We start from the raw sequence: 19,091 nt of genomic DNA, 5'->3' as shown, positions 1-19,091 counted from the left end.
ATGCTGTGGCATCTTTCACTTTACCAAAACTGTCTAGACCTACAATGCAGACTCCTATTCTATTCTATATCATCTGAAATCCGGTTTCGTGTTGTACGTATTTGTTTTTTGTACCTGATCGTACACATGTAATTATATAAAAACTAAAAAACAACATTATTTGTGTAAATGAATTAATTCAAGCAACAAAAATTTAGTAGTTGAAAGAGTTGTCCGTTTTGCTCTAAAACTTCAATTCCTGCAAGTATAGCTGAGTTGTGTTCAACTAAACTGGCCAGGTTTCACACAGTAAATCTTGAGTATGTTGAAGCCAGAATAGGATTATATATAATTTTCCACATTACACTTTATGTAATATTTCAGTTTGGAGGTGCTTTGTGGGGTTTTTCAAATGTGAAATATGCACTGTGGCTCAGAAAAGGTTTACTGGAGGACTCATCTTCTTCATGTCCTGGCACCACAATAAATGCACGCACTGCCAATGTTACCAAACTAGTTTCATATAAAATAATTTCTAATACTAAATGTTATAATTATAATTTGGCGAAGTTGTTCCTGGCTTTAGTTAAAAAAAGAGAAGTAGTTTTTGCAAAGTTGGTGTTTACGATAACATGACTGATCAAATCCAAGCAGTGACCTCTGATCTCGTGTGCGTGCATTTCTTACCTGACAGAGTAGCTCCATGACAAACCCCGCACAGTTTGCGTGTCCGTAGTAATCGAAGTTGTTCATGATGCGGTAGAACTCTGTCATTAGCTGCTGATCTCGGTGATAGTCACAGCAGCCAAAATCCTTGTACATGGCGCAAAACTCGAGCTGTTTGTGCGCTTTAAACGGGGGCTTAAAGTCCAGGCACTGGGGATGTGAAGAAGCAGGTGTGACCATCAAACACAGCAGAACAACGGATCTCAGTCCCAGGCCCGCATCGGGACTGAACCACTGCATTTTGAAGTACAGAAGAACGCCTGGAAGCTTCGTCTAGCGGCGCACAGAAAAAGCAGAGGCTTAGTTGTTGTGGCGTGTGGGTGCACTTTGCCCTGTCTGTCCTTCTGACCCGGTAAATTACATTACTGGGGCTGAGACATCTGTCGTCACCCACCTTTGACGAACCACATTTTAGACCGTGAGATAGATTCAGCTAATTCTGTCCGTAATTTGCTTAGTGACATTGAAAGCTGCCAGTAAGGGACCACAGCGGATTGATCTTCACGAAATGCAACAGCGCACAAGCAATTCTTTCCCGGTGTGTTTAGCAACACAGCAACTACTCTCTTTAGTTTTTGTAGTCATTTTCTGGGGCAGTTGCTAAACTGTTCTTAGCACTGTTTCACCCTTTCTTTATTGGACGTTTAAGACAGAAGTGAGCGACAAAAAAGAGGGAAAAACATGGATGTAATACGATTTCCAATGACTAATAATACCAGGGCACAGTGTAAAGCATGTAAGATGGAAATCTCATATATAGGTTGCTCTAACAACAACAACTGATGACAGAGATAACCTCCTTTGAGAAAATATACTCATTTTACATTATTGATTGCAGCCATTTGGCCTTAAGAAATCCTCAAAAGATTCCTATCAATAGAAAAGAAATAATTCAGGGCAGCTGTTTACTTTTTATGCTAAACAACTTGAACTGACTTTAAAAGGGACAATCGTTATGAATAAAAGACATGTTTTTATTGGTACCATTTCAGAAACAAAAGCAAAAACAGATTTTCAACATTAACTTGCTGTTGCCCTGAAAGTGCCTGTTTTTATGTTGAGATTGTGGCACTGGACTCGGAGGGTTTTTATTTGATTTTTCCCCCTGTTTTTTCTGTAACATCTAGATAAGTGGCAAACTTTGGTTTTATATTTGATTCAAAAACATCAATGTTTAACTGGAGATTTACATGAAGTATTAGTTACTAATTTGTGAAGGGAATACGACTGTCAAAAGCACCTTGTTTGTTAAACGTAACCACATGACACTGTTCGGACACTTTTAATTGTCATTTTGCACACAATGTGAGTCAGTTGCAATGAATAACAAAATATTCATGCATTTATAATTGTGTGTTTATTACAAAATATTCATGCATTTATAATTGTGTTTATTACATAAAAATATTTTTTTGATAATATATATACATATATAATAACAATAATTATTATTATTATTGTTGATGTTGTTGTTGTTGTTGGTGGTGGTGGTGGTGGTGGTGGATCTTCGCACAACCGCTTCCTGCTTCGTTCACTTACTTAGGACGCCTTAGCCCTCCTGATGACTGACATGTACATGAACCAATCAGAGCACTTCAGACCATCTATGGTCGCATTCTTTTCCGAACGCAAATGTATAATAAGAGTTACGACTCGAAGGGCAGCCCATGAGGTTGATCCATCAATCACAGGGCCAGCTAAGTCAAGGTTGGTTTACGTGCAGGCACAGTGACATCGCTTCTTCAGTCAAATTTCGAGGTAAGAGTGGCCCTAAAATGTGAAATGCTGCACAACATAGTTAAGTGTTCAGATATGCTCGAAATACGCTAAACAGCAACTTATATGCTGCAGTCGAGCGTACAAAAATGTATGTCGCTGGCTACAGCGTTTCAGCGGACAGGGTTGGTTTAGCAGTAGGTAGGCTAAACAGCTTAAACTTATGCTGAGTCCGTGCCAAGGCTAAGCATTAGCAGGTAGCACTTAGCTCATCGGCTAACGTAAGTCAGAGCTGATGAATGGGTCCAGTCAGTTACCGAGTGTTGTTCTGGTAGGGGCTACGTGCTTTCTGTTAGAAAGTAGTTGCTGGAGAGGTCGTTGGACTTAGTGATGCTGTATGATCTTGTAAGATTGTGGTACATGCGAAGGGAGCGGCAGCAGGGATATAACCGAAGCACACAGTGTATAAATGAGACGGGGCGAATGGTCGTCTTCGGCTGTCATTGACTAGTAGTTTATACCTACAGTGTCTTGTAACAAACATTGGAAAGCTACTGAAAATCAAATATCAGTTGTTCAATTAATTTTGTCCCAGTAGCTATTTTTAGACCTTTAGCCCAAAGCACTTTTCAGAGTCCTTTCTGGTACGTCTTCCTTTTTTTCCCGTTTTTTTTTCTTTTTTTTTTTACCAGGGTTGATTGACATAGACGTGTGACCAAGCTGCCTATGCATTTAAATGAACCGCTATCATCACTATTGACAATGAGGTCGAATCACATGACTTAATAAGGAGGATTTTTCCAACTGATACTGAACACCTGTCTGACCCTAATGATACCAACTTTAAGAAAGTAGTTTTGTATTTAAGAAATACTGACCAACATATTACCTTTTGGTGACGTTAACCTGAATATAGTAAGTGGTGAGATGGAGATCTTACCAAACAAAAAATGACAGTTTTGACTCTTTTAACGGTATATTTATTGTATTTACAGTAACATTGTATATTTCTATGCATTATCTATATATATATATATACATATAGACACTTCTTACTTTCTGACCTACCTGTACCTTTTGACCTTTAATTGTGCCTTTTTTATTTATTATAATGTAATGTAAATCGCTTTGGATAAAAGTGTCTGCTAAATGTATTGTAATGTAATATATGTTAAATAGATCTGCAACTCAGAATTATTTCAATACTTATATATTTTTTTTATTAAGAGTATTTTTTTGGCTAGAATGGTGTAGTGGAGAAGCAAGAAGGGGTTTCCTCAGACAAAGGGATTCCTCGTTCAGAAAATGTCAGTACTTCTTGAAATAGTCAATTAATTATGACAAGGCTAATGTTTAAAAGTTAACTCAAGTAGAGATGGTGTGATTACATCGTGTTTCTGTCCCAGTGTTGTAGGGGTGAGTTTGAATGTTGATTGTGGTCTTTAATAAACATAAAACACAAAAATGTTTCCAATGTGCTCAGGTGTTTTGATTTAATGGTTTAATGTTCTGAAAGAACAAGAACAGAAAGAAGAAAAACAGGAAACCTCAACAGTAGAAACACTCATGTTGGAATACTTGTTTAACTGGCATCTTGCTAACTTACATTTTGCAGTGTTTTACTTGTTTTGTGTTTGTTTTTGAGAACAAAAGCAGAAATGCTAAAGGTAGTAATAGAGCCCCAAATTCTTTGTTTACTGCTGTTGGCAGCTCTTTTTAGGGGTCACTACAACAGATCTACTGTCCTAACGATTCCTTCCTTCTATTCTGTTACATCATACTTTCTACAGTATGTCCTCTCACAACACCCTTTGAAAATATTTTTGAATGAAGCTTATTTTTGATTGTATCCATGTAAAACATGAGTAAATACATTAGAAATAAACTGGAAACATTAACAGCATTTGTCTTATTTGTCCAGTTGTCTGTCTAGAACCATGGGGAAGAAAAGTCGGGTGAAGACTCAGAGGTCCGGTTCTGGAGCCAGTGCAGTGGTGTCCTACAAAGAGATGATGAACCTCATCTCTGAACTGCTGCAGAGTAGGTTTAAGTCACACTTGCACATTTTTTGCTTTATACTTGTACATACTAAAACTCTAGGGATCCAAAATAAATGAAAAGTAACGTTCCTCTAACCGTTCCTGAGGCCTAAAATGAATGCACAGTCAGTTATTATTTTTTTATGCATATGTATTTCAGACTTTTTTATGATGCTGAGGTTCAGTTCAGTTTAAAGCACTTCACTGAATCTTTTAAAACGTTTCTTTATTGTCGATTATTAGAAAGCACTGTTTTGTCATATAATATTACAATATTATTCCCTTACAGAACCAAGTCCAGATACTGCCTTTATTTTCATGTTGTAAGGACGCATGAATATATTAGATGGCCACAGTTCATGTGCTGCCTCACGTTGTGGCCCTGTACCAACTTGCATACTGTATGTTGTGGTTCAACTAAAACATTAACTGGGTTGTTTGTGACGACCTTGTGCTTTATTTCAGAATGCAGTAGTGCAGCTCCCTCTCCTGGTAAAGAGTGGGATGAAAACATTCAGATCAGAGCCCTCGTGGAAAAGATCCGTAAAAAACAGAAAGGTGAGGTATTTTTTTGCTTTTTTTGGTAAAACGAAATGAATAAATCAAATCAAATATTTAAATGTGTATTCAAAATGAGGTCTGTTAAAAGCAGTGGGTTAATAACATTAATTTGTGAAATTAATCGGATTAGTGTAATGCATTCGTAAGCATGTTGAGAAGAACAGCCTTAACAAATTGATTGTGACTAGATGGACTAATAATTTGCAACCAATTTGAGAGCATGTTGAGAGGTTGTCAATGCCTCTTAATTGTGATGGCCATAATATTTACATATATGTATGTACATACATATACATCAAATATATATATATAAGAAATGTAGTAATAAATGTTTGTGAAAAGGAAAATGGTTGGTTTAGTAACTGTAAACTTTTGTCAGTTCAGGTTTATCTGTGGTGTTTGAGGGTACCAGAGAGGACCACTTCCCAGACTTGTTGTCCTGGGCTAAGGAGTGTGGAGCTTCCTGTGAGGGCTTCACTTTGACCAACTTTGGTGCAGAAGGATATGGCCTGCAGGCGACCTGTGACATCAAGGTGAGTCCATCCATAGATTACGATAAGAGCAGACTACACAATCAATAATCTTGAGTAAAAAAAAAAAAATCAACAGTTATCAGTAATAATTAACTTTATCTTTATGTAATGTGACAAACAAAACATCAACATCAAACAGTGTCATTGGGAAAATATGTAGTGAGGGGCTCATTTTTACAAACAATAAAACAAGTGGTTGGTATCTGCATTAAAGAGAATTCCAGTTCTGAAAACTGTAGCCTTTAATGACTCGTCTGACTGCTTACTGTCAAACTGTCATGACATACAGTGTATGTTGTACAGTGCCATTTTTAATCATATTCTAGTATGACATTTGGTGACATGCTACTACACAGTGAGTGGGCCTGAGGCGAGGACAAAATTAATTGTATCAGTATAAAGAGCTCAGAATTTATATACAGTACATACAATTTTGGTGTTTAATTCTGTGACCCACAGGCTGAAGAACTTTTTCTGTGGATTCCAAGAAAGATGCTGATGACAGTGGAGTCGGCTCAAAATTCCATACTTGGTAAGATCATGTTGAGTAAAAAAAAAGGCTGTGTCTCAATACCTTACCTTTCCTGTCATCACTTGGATAACATAACTTTGTGGAATGATTTGTCAGCAGACATTTGGTGATGATTGTAACTCTGGTATTTTTAAAGTCTTAGGAGTTGCAACGAATGAGTCTTCTGCAGATGCCATTCAACAAGACAAAGAGACTTTTTGTGTTCACACAGCAGTGTTCACCTGCCATTGACTGTTATGCCTTTGTTCAGGTCCTCTGTACAGCCAGGACCGGATCCTACAGGCCATGGGCAACGTGACTCTGGCCCTCCACCTGCTCTGTGAGCGTGCAGACCCACTGTCACCATGGCAGCCGTACATCCGCAGTCTTCCTCAGGAATATGACACACCGCTATACTACCAGCAGGATGAGGTGGAGTTGCTCCTGGGCACACAGGCAGTGCAGGATGTTCTCAGCCAATATAAAAACACTGCACGCCAATATGCCTACTTTTATAAACTGGTCCAGGTAAATAACTGTACAAACACGAACCCTCATGATATTTATACATGGTTTTATTTGTCAGGTTTTCTTCTTTTCTTGGGTTTTACACACACACACACACACACATAAATACACCCACACTGTCCAAGCCAATGAAGCAGATTCTTGATTGCTGCTAGCAAATGGAACAGTTATGTATGAACTTTGGGTTTGCTACATGGGACTCCTGATTTCCTTTTTTTTTTTTTTAAACATACTTCTCCAGTAAAACCAAATCTTCAATAAACTGTTAACAGGCATTAATGTAAATTATATTCCTTACACTGTTTGTTTTCCCTCCCATTATCATCAGACTCATCCAGCAGCCAATAAACTGCCCCTGAAGGACAGCTTCACTTTTGATGACTACAGGTCTGTCTGTCGGCCTGTCTATTTGTCTGTGTTGAGTTGCACCTTTTTTCATGTGTCCTACATTGTGTATGTCTTGTATATTGTATACTATTTTTCTTTGAAATAACTCAGCACACCTTAAAGTTGTTCTACTATTTGCATGTATTAGGTGGGCTGTGTCTTCAGTGATGACCCGTCAGAACCAGATTCCAACTGAAGATGGCAGCCGTGTCACTCTTGCCCTTATCCCGTTGTGGGACATGTGTAACCACACTAATGGACTGGTAAATATGTTTTTTCATACCTTTAATCACACTGGAGTTTAGTTCTGAGCAGAAAGTGGCACCAGACGATCTGACTCAAAAAGAAATTGCCAGACAACATAAAAACAATGGCTGTTCTAGATAAGATTTCCATTAAATGTCGCAAATGTTAAATACTAGGAAGACTGTTCCTGCACAGGTGATTCAGTTATGTATCCTGAGCTGTGTTAAAATTCCAATTAGTAAAAATGCAGTTGCGGAATGAATTATTCAAAACATTGTTCATTTGCAGATTACAACAGGCTACAACCTGGAGGATGATCGCTGTGAATGTGTGGCACTGAAGGACTATAAGAAGAACGATCAGGTGAAAACTGCTTCTACTGGGCTCTGTATGTGTTTCTTAGAAAAAAAGGACTGTGTGTTAAAGTTCCCTGGTCGCGCTTCTCCTAAAACAACTGAAAAGTCTTGTCTTGTCTAAATACAGTTAAGTTTCATGCACACATTCATTTTTCCCACTTACCAAAGGCCTAAGGAAGATTCCTGGGATATCCCGAGGTCCTCCCAGGCCAGCTGAGAGACATAGTCATAGAATCTCGTTTTAGTCACAATGTCCAGCTCTCTTTAAGACCGTTCCAGTTGATGAATCTTTTCATGCCTGGAGCTTTAATTAAATGGCAATGAAATCATGTCCTTGACAAATCAGATTTTGAGTTGGCAACACCAAGGCCTTCTAGAAGGCGTACAATTATGTTGGTGTTTTTCATAGAAATTATTTCCAAAATGGTTCACAGGGAAATAAAAGTACCATAAATACATATCCACATGATATACACTAACTAAAACCCACTCCTAACTAAAAAGTAGAAGTACAGTTTAATTTCAAGTACTGCTTAAAATGAATGCTTCACATACCTCCATCAGTTTAATTTAAAAAAGTCTTGGATCAGGGGTCAGCAATCTTTTTGAAACTGCTTGATAGACATAAGAAGTCACTGTGCATGAAAGGAAGTTGTGTGGATGTAATACTTTTTTTGTGTGTCTACTATAGATCTACATATTCTATGGCACAAGGTCCAATGCTGAGTTTGTCATCCACAATGGTTTCTTCTACCAAGACAACGCTCACGACCGGGTGAAGATCAAGCTGGGTGTCAGCAAGAGTGAACGTCTGTATGCAATGAAGGCCGAAGTTCTAGCCCGAGCTGGGATACCGGTGTACGTACATTACTTCACAACATGTCCTTTTTTTTTTTTTTTGCAAACATTGTTTTGCTGATTGCATGTAACAAGCACAGTATTCCAGTATAAACTACCAAAAACTTTGGCCACCCCTGCTGTACATCAAGGCAGCATTAAAATGTCAGTGGAGGTTTTCAAAATGTTACAGCTGCTTGTTTTACCAACACATTTCTCTTTTTAAACTTCATAGCATTTGGATATAAACTGTGCACGAAACCTCAGCCCTTAATCTGAAAAGCAGTTTTAAGGCAGGCAACTGGACTCACCTTAGGCCCTCGTTTCTCTCACCAGGTCATGTGTCTTTGCTCTTCACTGCAACGAGCCCCCAATTTCAGCTCAGCTTTTAGCCTTTTTAAGAGTCTTCTGCATGACTGAAGGTAAGCCTCTTACTCAATCACGCACACGATCAGTTTCCGTGAAGAGTGTAACAATGCACTCACGTTTCTGAAGAATGTCAAGAGACTATGTTCTCTGCGCACAAGCAAAGATATTTTACCCTTAAATCTGATACACATTGCTTTTGAATGCAGTATTTTCCAACATGTGGTCTTGTTTCAGAGGAATTGAAGGACTTCTTACTCGGAGAACATGCTATCAATAAGATCTTCACCTTAGGCAACAGCGAATTTCCTGTTAGCTGGAAGAACGAGATCAATTTGTGGACGTTCTTGGAGACTAGAGCTGCTCTGCTGCTCAAAACCTACAAGACCACCTCAGAGGTCAGTCGACTGATCTTGAATGCTTTACATTTATAAAATTTACAAATGTGTGTTTGTATTAGGGCATTCATTTTCTATGTGTCCAAGTGTCTATATATGTACATACATACACACATGGTTAAGTTGACTCCTCCCAGGGGGTGTTGTCATCGAATCGTTTTTTTTTTTTTTGTCATGTGTAGTATGTATATACAGGTATATATATATACGCACACATATACACACACATATCTATATATATATATATATATATATATATTTACACACACACTCAGGTATTCTTTGCTGTACAATTTGCACCCTATAATCTAAGCTTCCATTGGAAAGGTAAAAACCCACTCACTGTTATTTCCTAATCTGTTTTTCTATAGGAGGACAGTTTGTTACTGGAGAAGCCCGATCTTTCCATGCATTCTCGCGTGGCCATACAGCTCCGACTGGCTGAGAAACAGATCCTTGAGAAGGTTTCTTCCAGCGGTCGGGAAAAACGGCTCTACTACCAGAAGAAGCTGGAAGAGGGCGCTCCTTTACCTCTTTATGAGGAGAGTGACATTGCTTTGCTGGAAAGTACAGATGACAATGCAAAGCTTCCTATTCTCATGCACAAACTGGATGAGGTGGACGATGACCAGGCAATCCCAGTGGAGGAGCACAGCCACATCATGAATGGTAAAAAGTTGGCGTACAGAATGAAGGGTAATGGAAAGCCACAGCAGGTTATTCAGGAAAGTATCAGCACTGATATTAATCAAGCTTTAGACTCAAATGGCAACGCTTCATTGGATCAGGGTCAGACGGAAGTGTCTAAGCACTGTGACACTGGGACTGAAGAGGAACCCAGGGAGGCTAATTAAAATATTTCCCCTCCCAGCACACAAACACTGCTATTTATTTATTCTTTGATTGTGTAACTGCTGCTGCAGGGATTTGCCCCCTCCACCTTGCGAGGATTAAGGATTAAGGGGTCGAAGATGGATGGGTGGGTGGATGGATAACTGTTTAGGTTGCAGGGCTCCAGACTACAAGCGTCACACTTTGCAGTTCTATGCCACCAGATGTAAGCTTATAAAGGGCAACTTTTGTACAAATACATAGTAAAATGAAGCAAGACATGGTTGTTTTTGTACGTGTACTGTTAAAGCATCAGATGGTAGTAGTCCAAAGGTTTGTCTGGAGCCCTGTCTATTTTGGTTTGTAACTCTAGTTTGTGTGTGAATGGTTGCAAATGTAAAGTTGACAATCGTGCTGAAAATATTTTTCAGCTTAAAAATGAAAAAAGATTTAAAAAAAAGCCTTGTCATCATGATGGAACTTTTTTTCACTGGAAACAATTTTTCAAAGACTTCTGTTCTTGGTTACATTGGATGCCTGTGTGTTGGATGGCATTCTTAAAAGCAACATAAAAGTCCCAAGCAACCTGGACATGGACTGTTTTTTTTTTTTTTTTGTTAATGTGACTGATGTCACATTAATATTCATACATAAAAGTGTTGGTTAACTAAGATCTCTGTCTGTATATTATGTGGAATTCATTTTAGTGAGTTTTCCATTTATGCACTCTTAACTTGTTTTAAAATATAAACAAGTTATTAAATATATATGTATATAAACATATATATAGTATATATATTTTTGCCACACTTTGTCTGTGGCCAAAGACTGCTTTAAAGTTACTGTGAATTAACATTTTCCGGCATGTGAAAAAGGTTCACAATATCAATTGACCATAGACAGTTAGTAGTTCTTGTGAGTCTTGTTTGAATTTTTCATTCAGCTTGTTCCCATACTGTAAATATTACTGTAGGGGATGGAGTGTCAGATTGGAGTAAGTGTTTTTGTTCCTATGTTGCCTCCTCTAGCCCACAGTAGATGTGTTTTCCTCATAGGTAACATTTTCTTTGTTGAAGTTGCCTTCCACCGAGTTCATCATTCATAGGTGTCATAAGATGTTTCCATCTGATTAAGTTTTTTTTTGTTGTTGTTGTTGTTTGTTTGTTTTGTTTTAGCTTTCGCCCTCATTTTTTGTCAGAAAAAGTCTTTGATTTAGTTCTTGATCCCAGTGGTTGGATTGTGCCATAGTACTGGTGCTATGCCAGTTGAAGTTTCTGCAGTGGAAACATGTGAAATTACAGAACCTAATAAAGTATAATTAATAAGTTTTACAAATTAATTGATTGATTATTAAATGTTTTCTTTAACAAGATGTTATAAAGCTGTTAAGAAGCATGATAATAACAGGTAACTTAGAGACTTGAGCTGAGTCCGATGTAAGATTTGGGTAATGTCAGTGTTTCACATTGTTACCCACAAATGTCTTATGTAACAGTAGATGTTACAGATGTCTTTGTGCCTGACAAAATCTGTCAGGTACAGCAGTGTTTTTCATTCACTTTACTTGATGCGATATACAAATGTTTTGCTTGTTATAAATTCTTATTCATAAATTCTTATTCATTGCTTAACACAAGAGAAAATGGTTTACAAAGAAATATGGATTCTCACTCCCACTACTGCTAAAAAAGGAATACACAACTGTTGCTGGAAGTGCTGTCATCAGGACAGGTGAAGAGGGCATCTCTGAAGTGGGGACTTATGAAGCCTGTGGTGAACCTGGAGTGGCCAATCAGGGTTGCACAAAAGTCACAGGCACATGTACACAGCAGGGCTACTCTTAACGTGTATGTTACAAGCCAGTAAACTCCTGACCTACACCATGTACCTACAGTACATGCTCCATACGAAACACAAAAATAAATTTTTTTTTTGACATCACTTGATGTTTGATGTTTTTTAACACAGATTATCATAATTGATCACTTATCTGTTATATCATTTTAGGGCATAGCCGTGCGATTTAAGATGTTCTTAGAGATTTTTTTAATATTTATTTTCTGCAGTAGTTATAGTATGATATGTCATTTTTGATCAATTTCTACATGGCAAAATGTGATTTAAAAAAATACACAGATTATTCATCTATTTTAGGGCATAAACTGAAACACGTTATCTTTTTAATTTTTTTTTTCACATACGTCATAGCATAGTATAATTAATGATTTTAGCACAAAAAAATCCTTTACGTTTTCCTGTTTTCCGACATTCGTGTTGAACTTGAACGCAGCATTAGCTCAAGCAAAGATATGGATGGGGTCACTATGAAAGTAAGGGACTACTTCACTCGTGGAAAACATTTGCTTTTTTATTGCCTTTTTGTAGAGTTTGTTTTTCGTTTTAGTCACGTTACGCAAGATGTGGCAGAACACAAGAAGCAGGCAAAAAAACCTTTAAACAGCAGCTGCGCGTGACGTCAGACGCTGAAAAGGTCACAACGCACTTTGAAAATCCACAGGTGGATGAAATTATACCTTAATTGCGAGTGGACCCGGTTTAGAGGAACCACTGCGATGAAAAGGTGAAGGACTTTTGGATTTTTATTCCCTGCCGTCGGCGTTTTGTCTCCATTTATTTAATATAGCGAAATAGCGTCGACTTCACTTAATGTGGACGAAAACTTTTTATTTAGTTTTTGCTAATTAAAATGGCTGACCGGCGCCAGAGTGTGTTTGCTTATTGACCCATATTTTACCATTTTAGTGGAGGAAGTACAGCTTCAGTGTCTTCTACTGTACATTTTTTAAAGAAACGGTTTACGTTGTGTTAAATTCGTATTCAACATTGTTATAAATATGCGGGGTTAAGATGGAAAACCTACAAATAAAGTTGTTTAATCTGGTGGGCATACCGGTTAGATTGCTCCTTTAGGTTCTTCTATAGAAAATATACTTGGCAAGGAGACAATCCAAGACTATGTTAAGTTTAAGTTGATCTACAAAAAGGTTTTAAAAAATGTATTTTGGCAAATTCTGTGGGCTGAATGGCAGAAGTTTAAGGTGAATGATGTGACAAATCAAGTTACCTTGTTGACGTATGCTGTGATTTAATTTATGGTTGCCTTGTTTAGTTTGTTTGGGATGGAGGTCAACAACAGTGCTGTTTGTGGCGACAGGGGGCTTTGTGTTTAGCCATATATTAATATTTAATTTTAAATTTATTTTTTTGGGTAAGGAATCTCTAGGGCCACAGCCAACTGCTGGCTGGTGTGGCAGCTTCTTTTCTTTTTGTTTTGTTGTTTGTAGTTACACTTTCATTTCAATTTTTAAAATAAACTACATTACTTCCTCCAAAACTTAAGCAGTTGGATTTTTTACATTGTGTAGTGTTCAATAAAAGTGTTGTCATAAACACTTTAACTTGTCTTTTGTCTCTCACAGAGACCTACGTATGTTTTATGGTAGCTTTTTTTTATGGGATAGCTTCTTGGTGCTGATGTAAATATATGAGCAAGCAAGTAGATGCCAACCTAAAAGTTCATTTTGATTTCCACTGTGGGAGTTTAAGCTCCTTGTGTTAGATTATACTTATAAAATAATAATAACTAAATATATATATATATATATATAAATACATTTTATCATTGCCAATGAGGGCAAAACAACAACTCTAAGGCACATTTTGTAAAGTTGCCTAAATAGCCACAACAATAGCCCCATGTGAGTGGTAGCTGGCTATTGGTTTTAATCCTTTACTAAACAGCCCTCTAACCCATGTGATACATAGGCCAGCCCACAGCTTAGGTGGAACAGAGGGGCATTGGTATGTTTTAATCCCCTTCACATTTGCCCACACTTTTACTCAAGTCTGTAGTTTTGTTGTATTTCAAGATCTGTAGAAAATCTTTTTACCATTATTTTGAGCAATCCTTCCATTTCTATATATTTATATTATAACCATGGAGCACGGAGTTGGAGTTAACATTTCTGATGACGTTTCACCATATGGGGGTAAAAGTGTCTTTACACAAATGGAACACAACATAGTGGCTGGATATCTTATTACTGCAGGTAACAGAAAACTGCAAAAACTGCACTGTTGATGGAAGTTCACTGCAAAAAACATGATGACAATGATTCTATTTTGGATGTTTTGTATTTCCTGCAGATGTGTCGGTGAAATAGTGCAACGTTCAGTGACAGTGATCAGAACATGACGTTAATCAATGTCAGCTCTTTAAAGTTTCTACTGTAGCACTGTGTCAGTGTTGGTGCCTCGGTTTAAATCATGTTTTTTCCATGTGGAATTTGCATGTTCTCTTTATGTTCATTGGATTTTAGTTTTCTCAGAAATTGATTAGTGGACAGTATTTCACAGGAATAAAGCAATAGCTTTAACTCTGATTTTGCAAAACTTTGCATAGTAAAAGGTTATTGTGGCTGTCAAACAATTAAAATGTTTAATCTGTGGTTAATCCCTGGGCAGTTGTTGATTAATCACAATTATTTAAGAAGGCAACGTTCCTTATTGCAACAAACGTTTTTTTGCTGCATATAAACTGAATAGAAAGACAAACAGTAGAGAGATGTATATTATTTTTTGTTGAGTTGAAATAAATGTAAGGAAGAAATAAAAGCACTGCTCAAAACTTGACAGATAATTAGTCACAGCTATTAGCAAAAAAAAATCAACATAGGAGCTAAATTGGAATAATTTCAGAATAATTTCTGGTCAGGGTTAAGTTCTGCCAAGCCTGGTCAATGACTCCTTTTTGGACCTTTTTTAAGGCAGTCTGGTTTGATGGCCTCCGCTTTGGGTCTCTGCCTTTGGTATCTCATGTTGTTTCCCCCACTGGACAGTAGGAGTGCCATGGCATTTGTGTTTTTCCTGAATTACCACAGTTTAGATTTTGGTTTATGCAGTTGAGTACATCTGAGTGAAAAATGTCTTCAGTGGCGACAGTACCCACACTCCAATCCAGGGGACAGTAATGAGTTTTTAATCTACTGCTACTAAAACAAATAAAAAAAAAAAACACTGAAAACTACTGAAAGAAATATGATTCACACACACACACACTCCTGGACCTTGGACATGCTGGAGGGACTATGTCCCCAAGGCTTTACCTCTACATAGGCTGTTGTCTCCACCAACAAGATATGTGCTGGAAGACGGATGGATGGATTTTTATATTTAAAAATTCCATAAATTCATTGGACAAAATGACACTTCAGTTTACAAATCTTCCATATGACCAGAGGACTTACTCCTTTTTTCTTTCTTTTAAGGTGTGATTAGTTTGTCGAGCAACATCGTGGTGCTGCTTGTCTTTGTCAAGTACAAGGAGCTCCGTACTGCGACCAACTTCATCATAATCAATCTGGCTTTTACTGACGTTGGAGTGGCTGGAATCGGCTACCCTATGTCAGCTGCTTCAGACCTTCACGGCAGTTGGAAGTTTGGCTACACGGGTTGTCAGGTAAGTGGATCAAAAAACAGACAAACAGAAATGAGGTCAGTTTAAATCATGGGTGTGAGGTGCGTCTCCTCTGAAGGACATCAAAGAACCTCAAAGGCGTGTGAGTACAAACCATAAGTACAGGACACAACTCTAACTCTAGAAACGCAAAAGCTGAGGAACCACGAATATTTATTTTATTTAAGCAACACAACCGAGGACAGAACTGTTTTCTGTGGACTGCCGTCGTCTCAACAATATCGCCTGCCAGGTCATCATTACTGGGCGTGCCGTGTCTGTTCCCTCCATCTGTGATGTTGCCATGGGTGATGGCTTTTGGTCTTTGCAGCGTCCTGGCTGATTTCCCCTGGAGTCGCTGCGTAGCCTAGTCAGATGAGCTCCTCATCTATACCGCTACCTTCCACTATCCTCACCTTTTACCAAGCTGGTCTTCTTGGGTCATGTTGTCAGCGTTACAGAGGTGACAACTAATGGAGATCCTCGTGATGTTGGAGAACCCTTCCAGCTTCCTGAGTCTGGCTTCCTAGCATTGGCGCTTCATCAGAGACTTCAACTTCAGTGTTGCTCTTCCAACATTGGCCAATGCAGAACAAATGGGGGTTTCAAAAATGACAAGTGTGACTATGCTTTCATGGTACAAAAGAAGACGTGGTTGAGTTTGGGAGGAGAGAGGCTCATGAATGATACAAATCTAACTTTCATATCCAACTTTCTGGTTGCATTCCAAGTTTTTGTTATTGCTTACTTGCTGTTTTTACTAAAAACATTTCTGCACGTTTTCCCGTTGAAGATTCACTTTTTTCCTCTTTCTTTTACCAGATCTATGCGGCTCTGAACATTTTCTTTGGCATGGCCAGTATAGGCCTACTGACTGTGGTGGCCATAGACCGCTTCCTCACCATCTGCAGAGCAGACATAAGTATATGATCGGGCACTTCTGCTCTGTACACTTCAAAACTGTGTGTCTGTGTTGGGAGTGGGGGGAGGAGGAGTGGGTGACAGTGGTGTGTAAATGTAATCATCCCAGTGCTGTTGTTGTTGTTGTTGCTGCTGCTGCTGCTGCTGCTGCTGCTGCTGCTGCTGTTGTTGCTGTTGCTGATGCCGCCGCCGCCTTCTCTCTCTGAATGCATTCTTGTCCTTCATTTTTTCCAACACAAACTTTTCTCGTTTCATTTCCTCCGACCTGAACAGACCTGTGTCTCCCGTCTTATCATCCTTGCTGTAGTTTTCCAGTTGCCCACTCATCTTTACTGTCCAGACAGCTCTGTGACATTCCTTTTTTTTTTAGTTTTCCGAAAAATAAGAGCTAGCTTAACTTATCTATTTTGTGTTTTCAGTGTCATCAAAACCAACGTTACAGTCCTCATGACCAGGTGTGTTCTGTTTTGTTTTTAATTTTGTTTAGGACAGAAAATTACAATGCAATCGTACAACCTTCTAATCCTGGCAGCGTGGCTTAATGCAGTTTTCTGGTCACTGATGCCTGTTGTGGGCTGGGCTGGATATGCGCCTGATCCCACTGGAGCCACGTGCACCATCAACTGGAGAAAGAATGACGCGTGAGTCACTTTGATGAAGCACTCTTACAGAGTTAGAGTTCTTTTTCAAACACAGTGGTGCTACATGGTGTTACATCTGAATAGTCCCCACCGAGCTCCTGACAAATATTGATTTTTTTTAGAGTTCTTTTTCAAACACAGTGGTGCAAGATTGAATATTGATTTTTTAAAAATTGTTTTATTTTATTATTTATGTATATTTTATTTAGTTTTTATTTACGGTAGTTTACGGCTCACTTTGGATTTTCTACAAAATATGCTGGGGTTGTTTATGAACACAGACAGAAGGTATCTGACCATTCAGTGTTTTACTAATTTATCAATAAATACAATAAAATAAAATCTCTTTTTTTTTTGCAGAATTTTTTTAGCAGGAGTTTTTACTGTCCATTTAGTTTATGTTTACAGTGCATTCTGTGATACATATCCGCCTCATCATATTTGTCTAGAATGGATTTTAAGTCTAGATTTCTTAGGTTGCTATGTTTTGACTTGCAATCATTTAATAATTTATATTATTAGTATTAATTAAATTAACAAATAATGTTACTCCTGCTTCAGTGCTGTGGACAGCTGATGTCATTTTTTTTCTATTAAAATGAAACTGCTGAGTCACAGTAATAGGTAGGCTGTTGATAATGCTCTAATTTCTTCCCCCTCCTCAGCTCATTCATCTCGTACACCATGGCTGTGATTGCTGTGAACTTTGTTTTGCCACTGTCTGTCATGTTTTACTGCTACTACAACGTGTCGGTCACCATGAGAAGACACCAAGCCGACAGCCACAGCATTACTGCTCTGGACTGGTCAGACCAGAAGGATGTCACCAAGGTGAAAGTCGATTAACACTTTGTTTTCCTTTTTCATTCAATAACTTAATTAATATTAGAATATCAAGGCGAGGAAGTCTGATTTTGGTGAGACTGACAGTTGGCAGATTGAAGTTGATTATTTGACACACCACTCTTAGATAGTACAAAATATGAGCAGATTTCTGTCTAAAGAAGTATTTAATTTGTAAACAATATAAGATAATAGAAATAATTTATTGGTGGTAAAAATAGGTCTGCAACAACTCGAAGAGGAAGGGCTCCCTTCCTGTCATTTGAAAATCTATAAATCAATGAAGCACAAATATTTGAAATGGAGCTCACGCATTTTCGGAAGATTTTAAATTTGTCCGTGTAATTTTGGCATGAACTTCAGTCTTCAGCACATGAAAAATTGATAGTTGAAAACAATGAGACACAGAGAGAACACAATAAAACACAAGGGCCACATTTAAGGAAACCTGTCTTCTGCATAGTTGAAGTCAGAGGGTGTTGTGATGGCTGTCGTACATTAAACATTTTCTCTTTAAAATTGTCCACAGATGTCCATTTTGATGATTGTCATGTTCCTGGTGGCCTGGTCTCCTTACTCCTTTGTTTGCCTGTGGGCGTCATTTGGTAACCCCAAGAATATTCCTGCCGCAATGGCCATCATTGCTCCACTTTTTGCCAAGTCTTCCACGTTTTACAACCCCTGCATTTATGTTCTCGCCAACAAAAAGTGAGTCTATTCAGCTACTACTTAAATGTTAACTTTTTCCAGCAAGTTACAGCTTTTCATGTATGTATATACGGTGATTGTTGTGCGGTTGAAACTTTGATGATTCTTGTCTTTCAGATTCAGAAGAGCCATCATAGGCTTAATCCAATGTCAAACCAGGCAGCGGATTACCATCAGTACCCAGGTTCCCTTGACCACATCCCGGCAACCTCTTACTTAATGGAAATATTCCCTGTGTCAATCATAAACTTGATTATTACCAGATAAAGTTCCAGTGAATGACAACACTTCAAGTTCTCTGTATTCACCACTTCTTATTTTGTTACTTACACAGTCAATTCCGTTTTCTGGCACTCTGAGTGACCCTTCCTTAACACTGTAAAAATATGTGTTGCTGTACTTAAATAACGGTCTGTCTTGACCCCCTGTCGGCATATTTTAGATAGACGGCCTACGTGGACCCAAACACCGTGCATTTAGAAGAGGGT

At 38.2% G+C, this 19,091-nt stretch overlaps 3 protein-coding genes across 5 annotated transcripts in view; 2 read left to right on the top strand and 1 right to left on the bottom strand.

Annotated features, from left to right (window-relative positions):
* The window catches only part of hhipl1 (HHIP-like 1), a 6,693-nt gene extending 5,645 nt beyond the window's left edge, over window positions 1–1,048 (bottom strand). The window contains exon 1 of the mRNA XM_008322663.3: window positions 667–1,048. Coding sequence (XP_008320885.1) covers window positions 667–945 — 279 coding nt within the window. The 5' untranslated portion in view covers window positions 946–1,048. The remainder of the gene's footprint in view (window positions 1–666) is intronic.
* Window positions 1,049–2,306: 1,258 nt separating this feature from the next.
* On the top strand, window positions 2,307–11,353 carry setd3 (SET domain containing 3, actin histidine methyltransferase). 2 transcript variants are annotated; one of them, XM_008322673.2, is made up of 13 exons: window positions 2,307–2,463; window positions 4,343–4,461; window positions 4,926–5,018; window positions 5,406–5,554; window positions 6,014–6,086; window positions 6,337–6,593; window positions 6,922–6,980; window positions 7,129–7,243; window positions 7,515–7,589; window positions 8,274–8,440; window positions 8,756–8,841; window positions 9,023–9,183; window positions 9,555–11,353. In XM_008322673.2, the coding sequence occupies exons 2-13, from the start codon at window positions 4,359–4,361 to the stop codon at window positions 10,035–10,037; spliced, it is 1,821 nt and encodes a 606-aa protein (XP_008320895.1). In that variant the 5' UTR covers window positions 2,307–2,463; window positions 4,343–4,358; the 3' UTR covers window positions 10,038–11,353. The 2 variants fall into 2 exon arrangements, with proteins under 2 accessions (XP_008320895.1, XP_024913489.1); XM_025057721.1 differs by lacking the exon at window positions 2,307–2,463 and adding an exon at window positions 3,666–3,728.
* Window positions 11,354–12,330: 977 nt separating this feature from the next.
* Window positions 12,331–18,893, top strand: rrh (retinal pigment epithelium-derived rhodopsin homolog). 2 transcript variants are annotated; one of them, XM_008322642.2, is made up of 7 exons: window positions 12,331–12,595; window positions 15,313–15,493; window positions 16,313–16,412; window positions 16,899–17,052; window positions 17,718–17,883; window positions 18,425–18,603; window positions 18,721–18,893. In XM_008322642.2, the coding sequence occupies exons 1-7, from the start codon at window positions 12,537–12,539 to the stop codon at window positions 18,821–18,823; spliced, it is 942 nt and encodes a 313-aa protein (XP_008320864.1). In that variant the 5' UTR covers window positions 12,331–12,536; the 3' UTR covers window positions 18,824–18,893. The 2 variants fall into 2 exon arrangements, with proteins under 2 accessions (XP_008320864.1, XP_008320872.1); XM_008322650.3 differs by having other exon boundaries at window positions 12,439–12,595; window positions 15,303–15,493.
* The last annotated feature ends 198 nt before the right edge of the window (window positions 18,894–19,091 follow it).

This window comes from Cynoglossus semilaevis, chromosome 1 (genome assembly GCF_000523025.1).
Source record: "Cynoglossus semilaevis isolate Cse_v1.0 chromosome 1, Cse_v1.0, whole genome shotgun sequence".
Classification (NCBI taxonomy): domain Eukaryota; kingdom Metazoa; phylum Chordata; class Actinopteri; order Pleuronectiformes; family Cynoglossidae; genus Cynoglossus; species Cynoglossus semilaevis.
The sequence above is the reverse complement of the archived record's forward strand: the minus strand, read 5'-3'. Positions and strand labels throughout refer to the sequence as shown.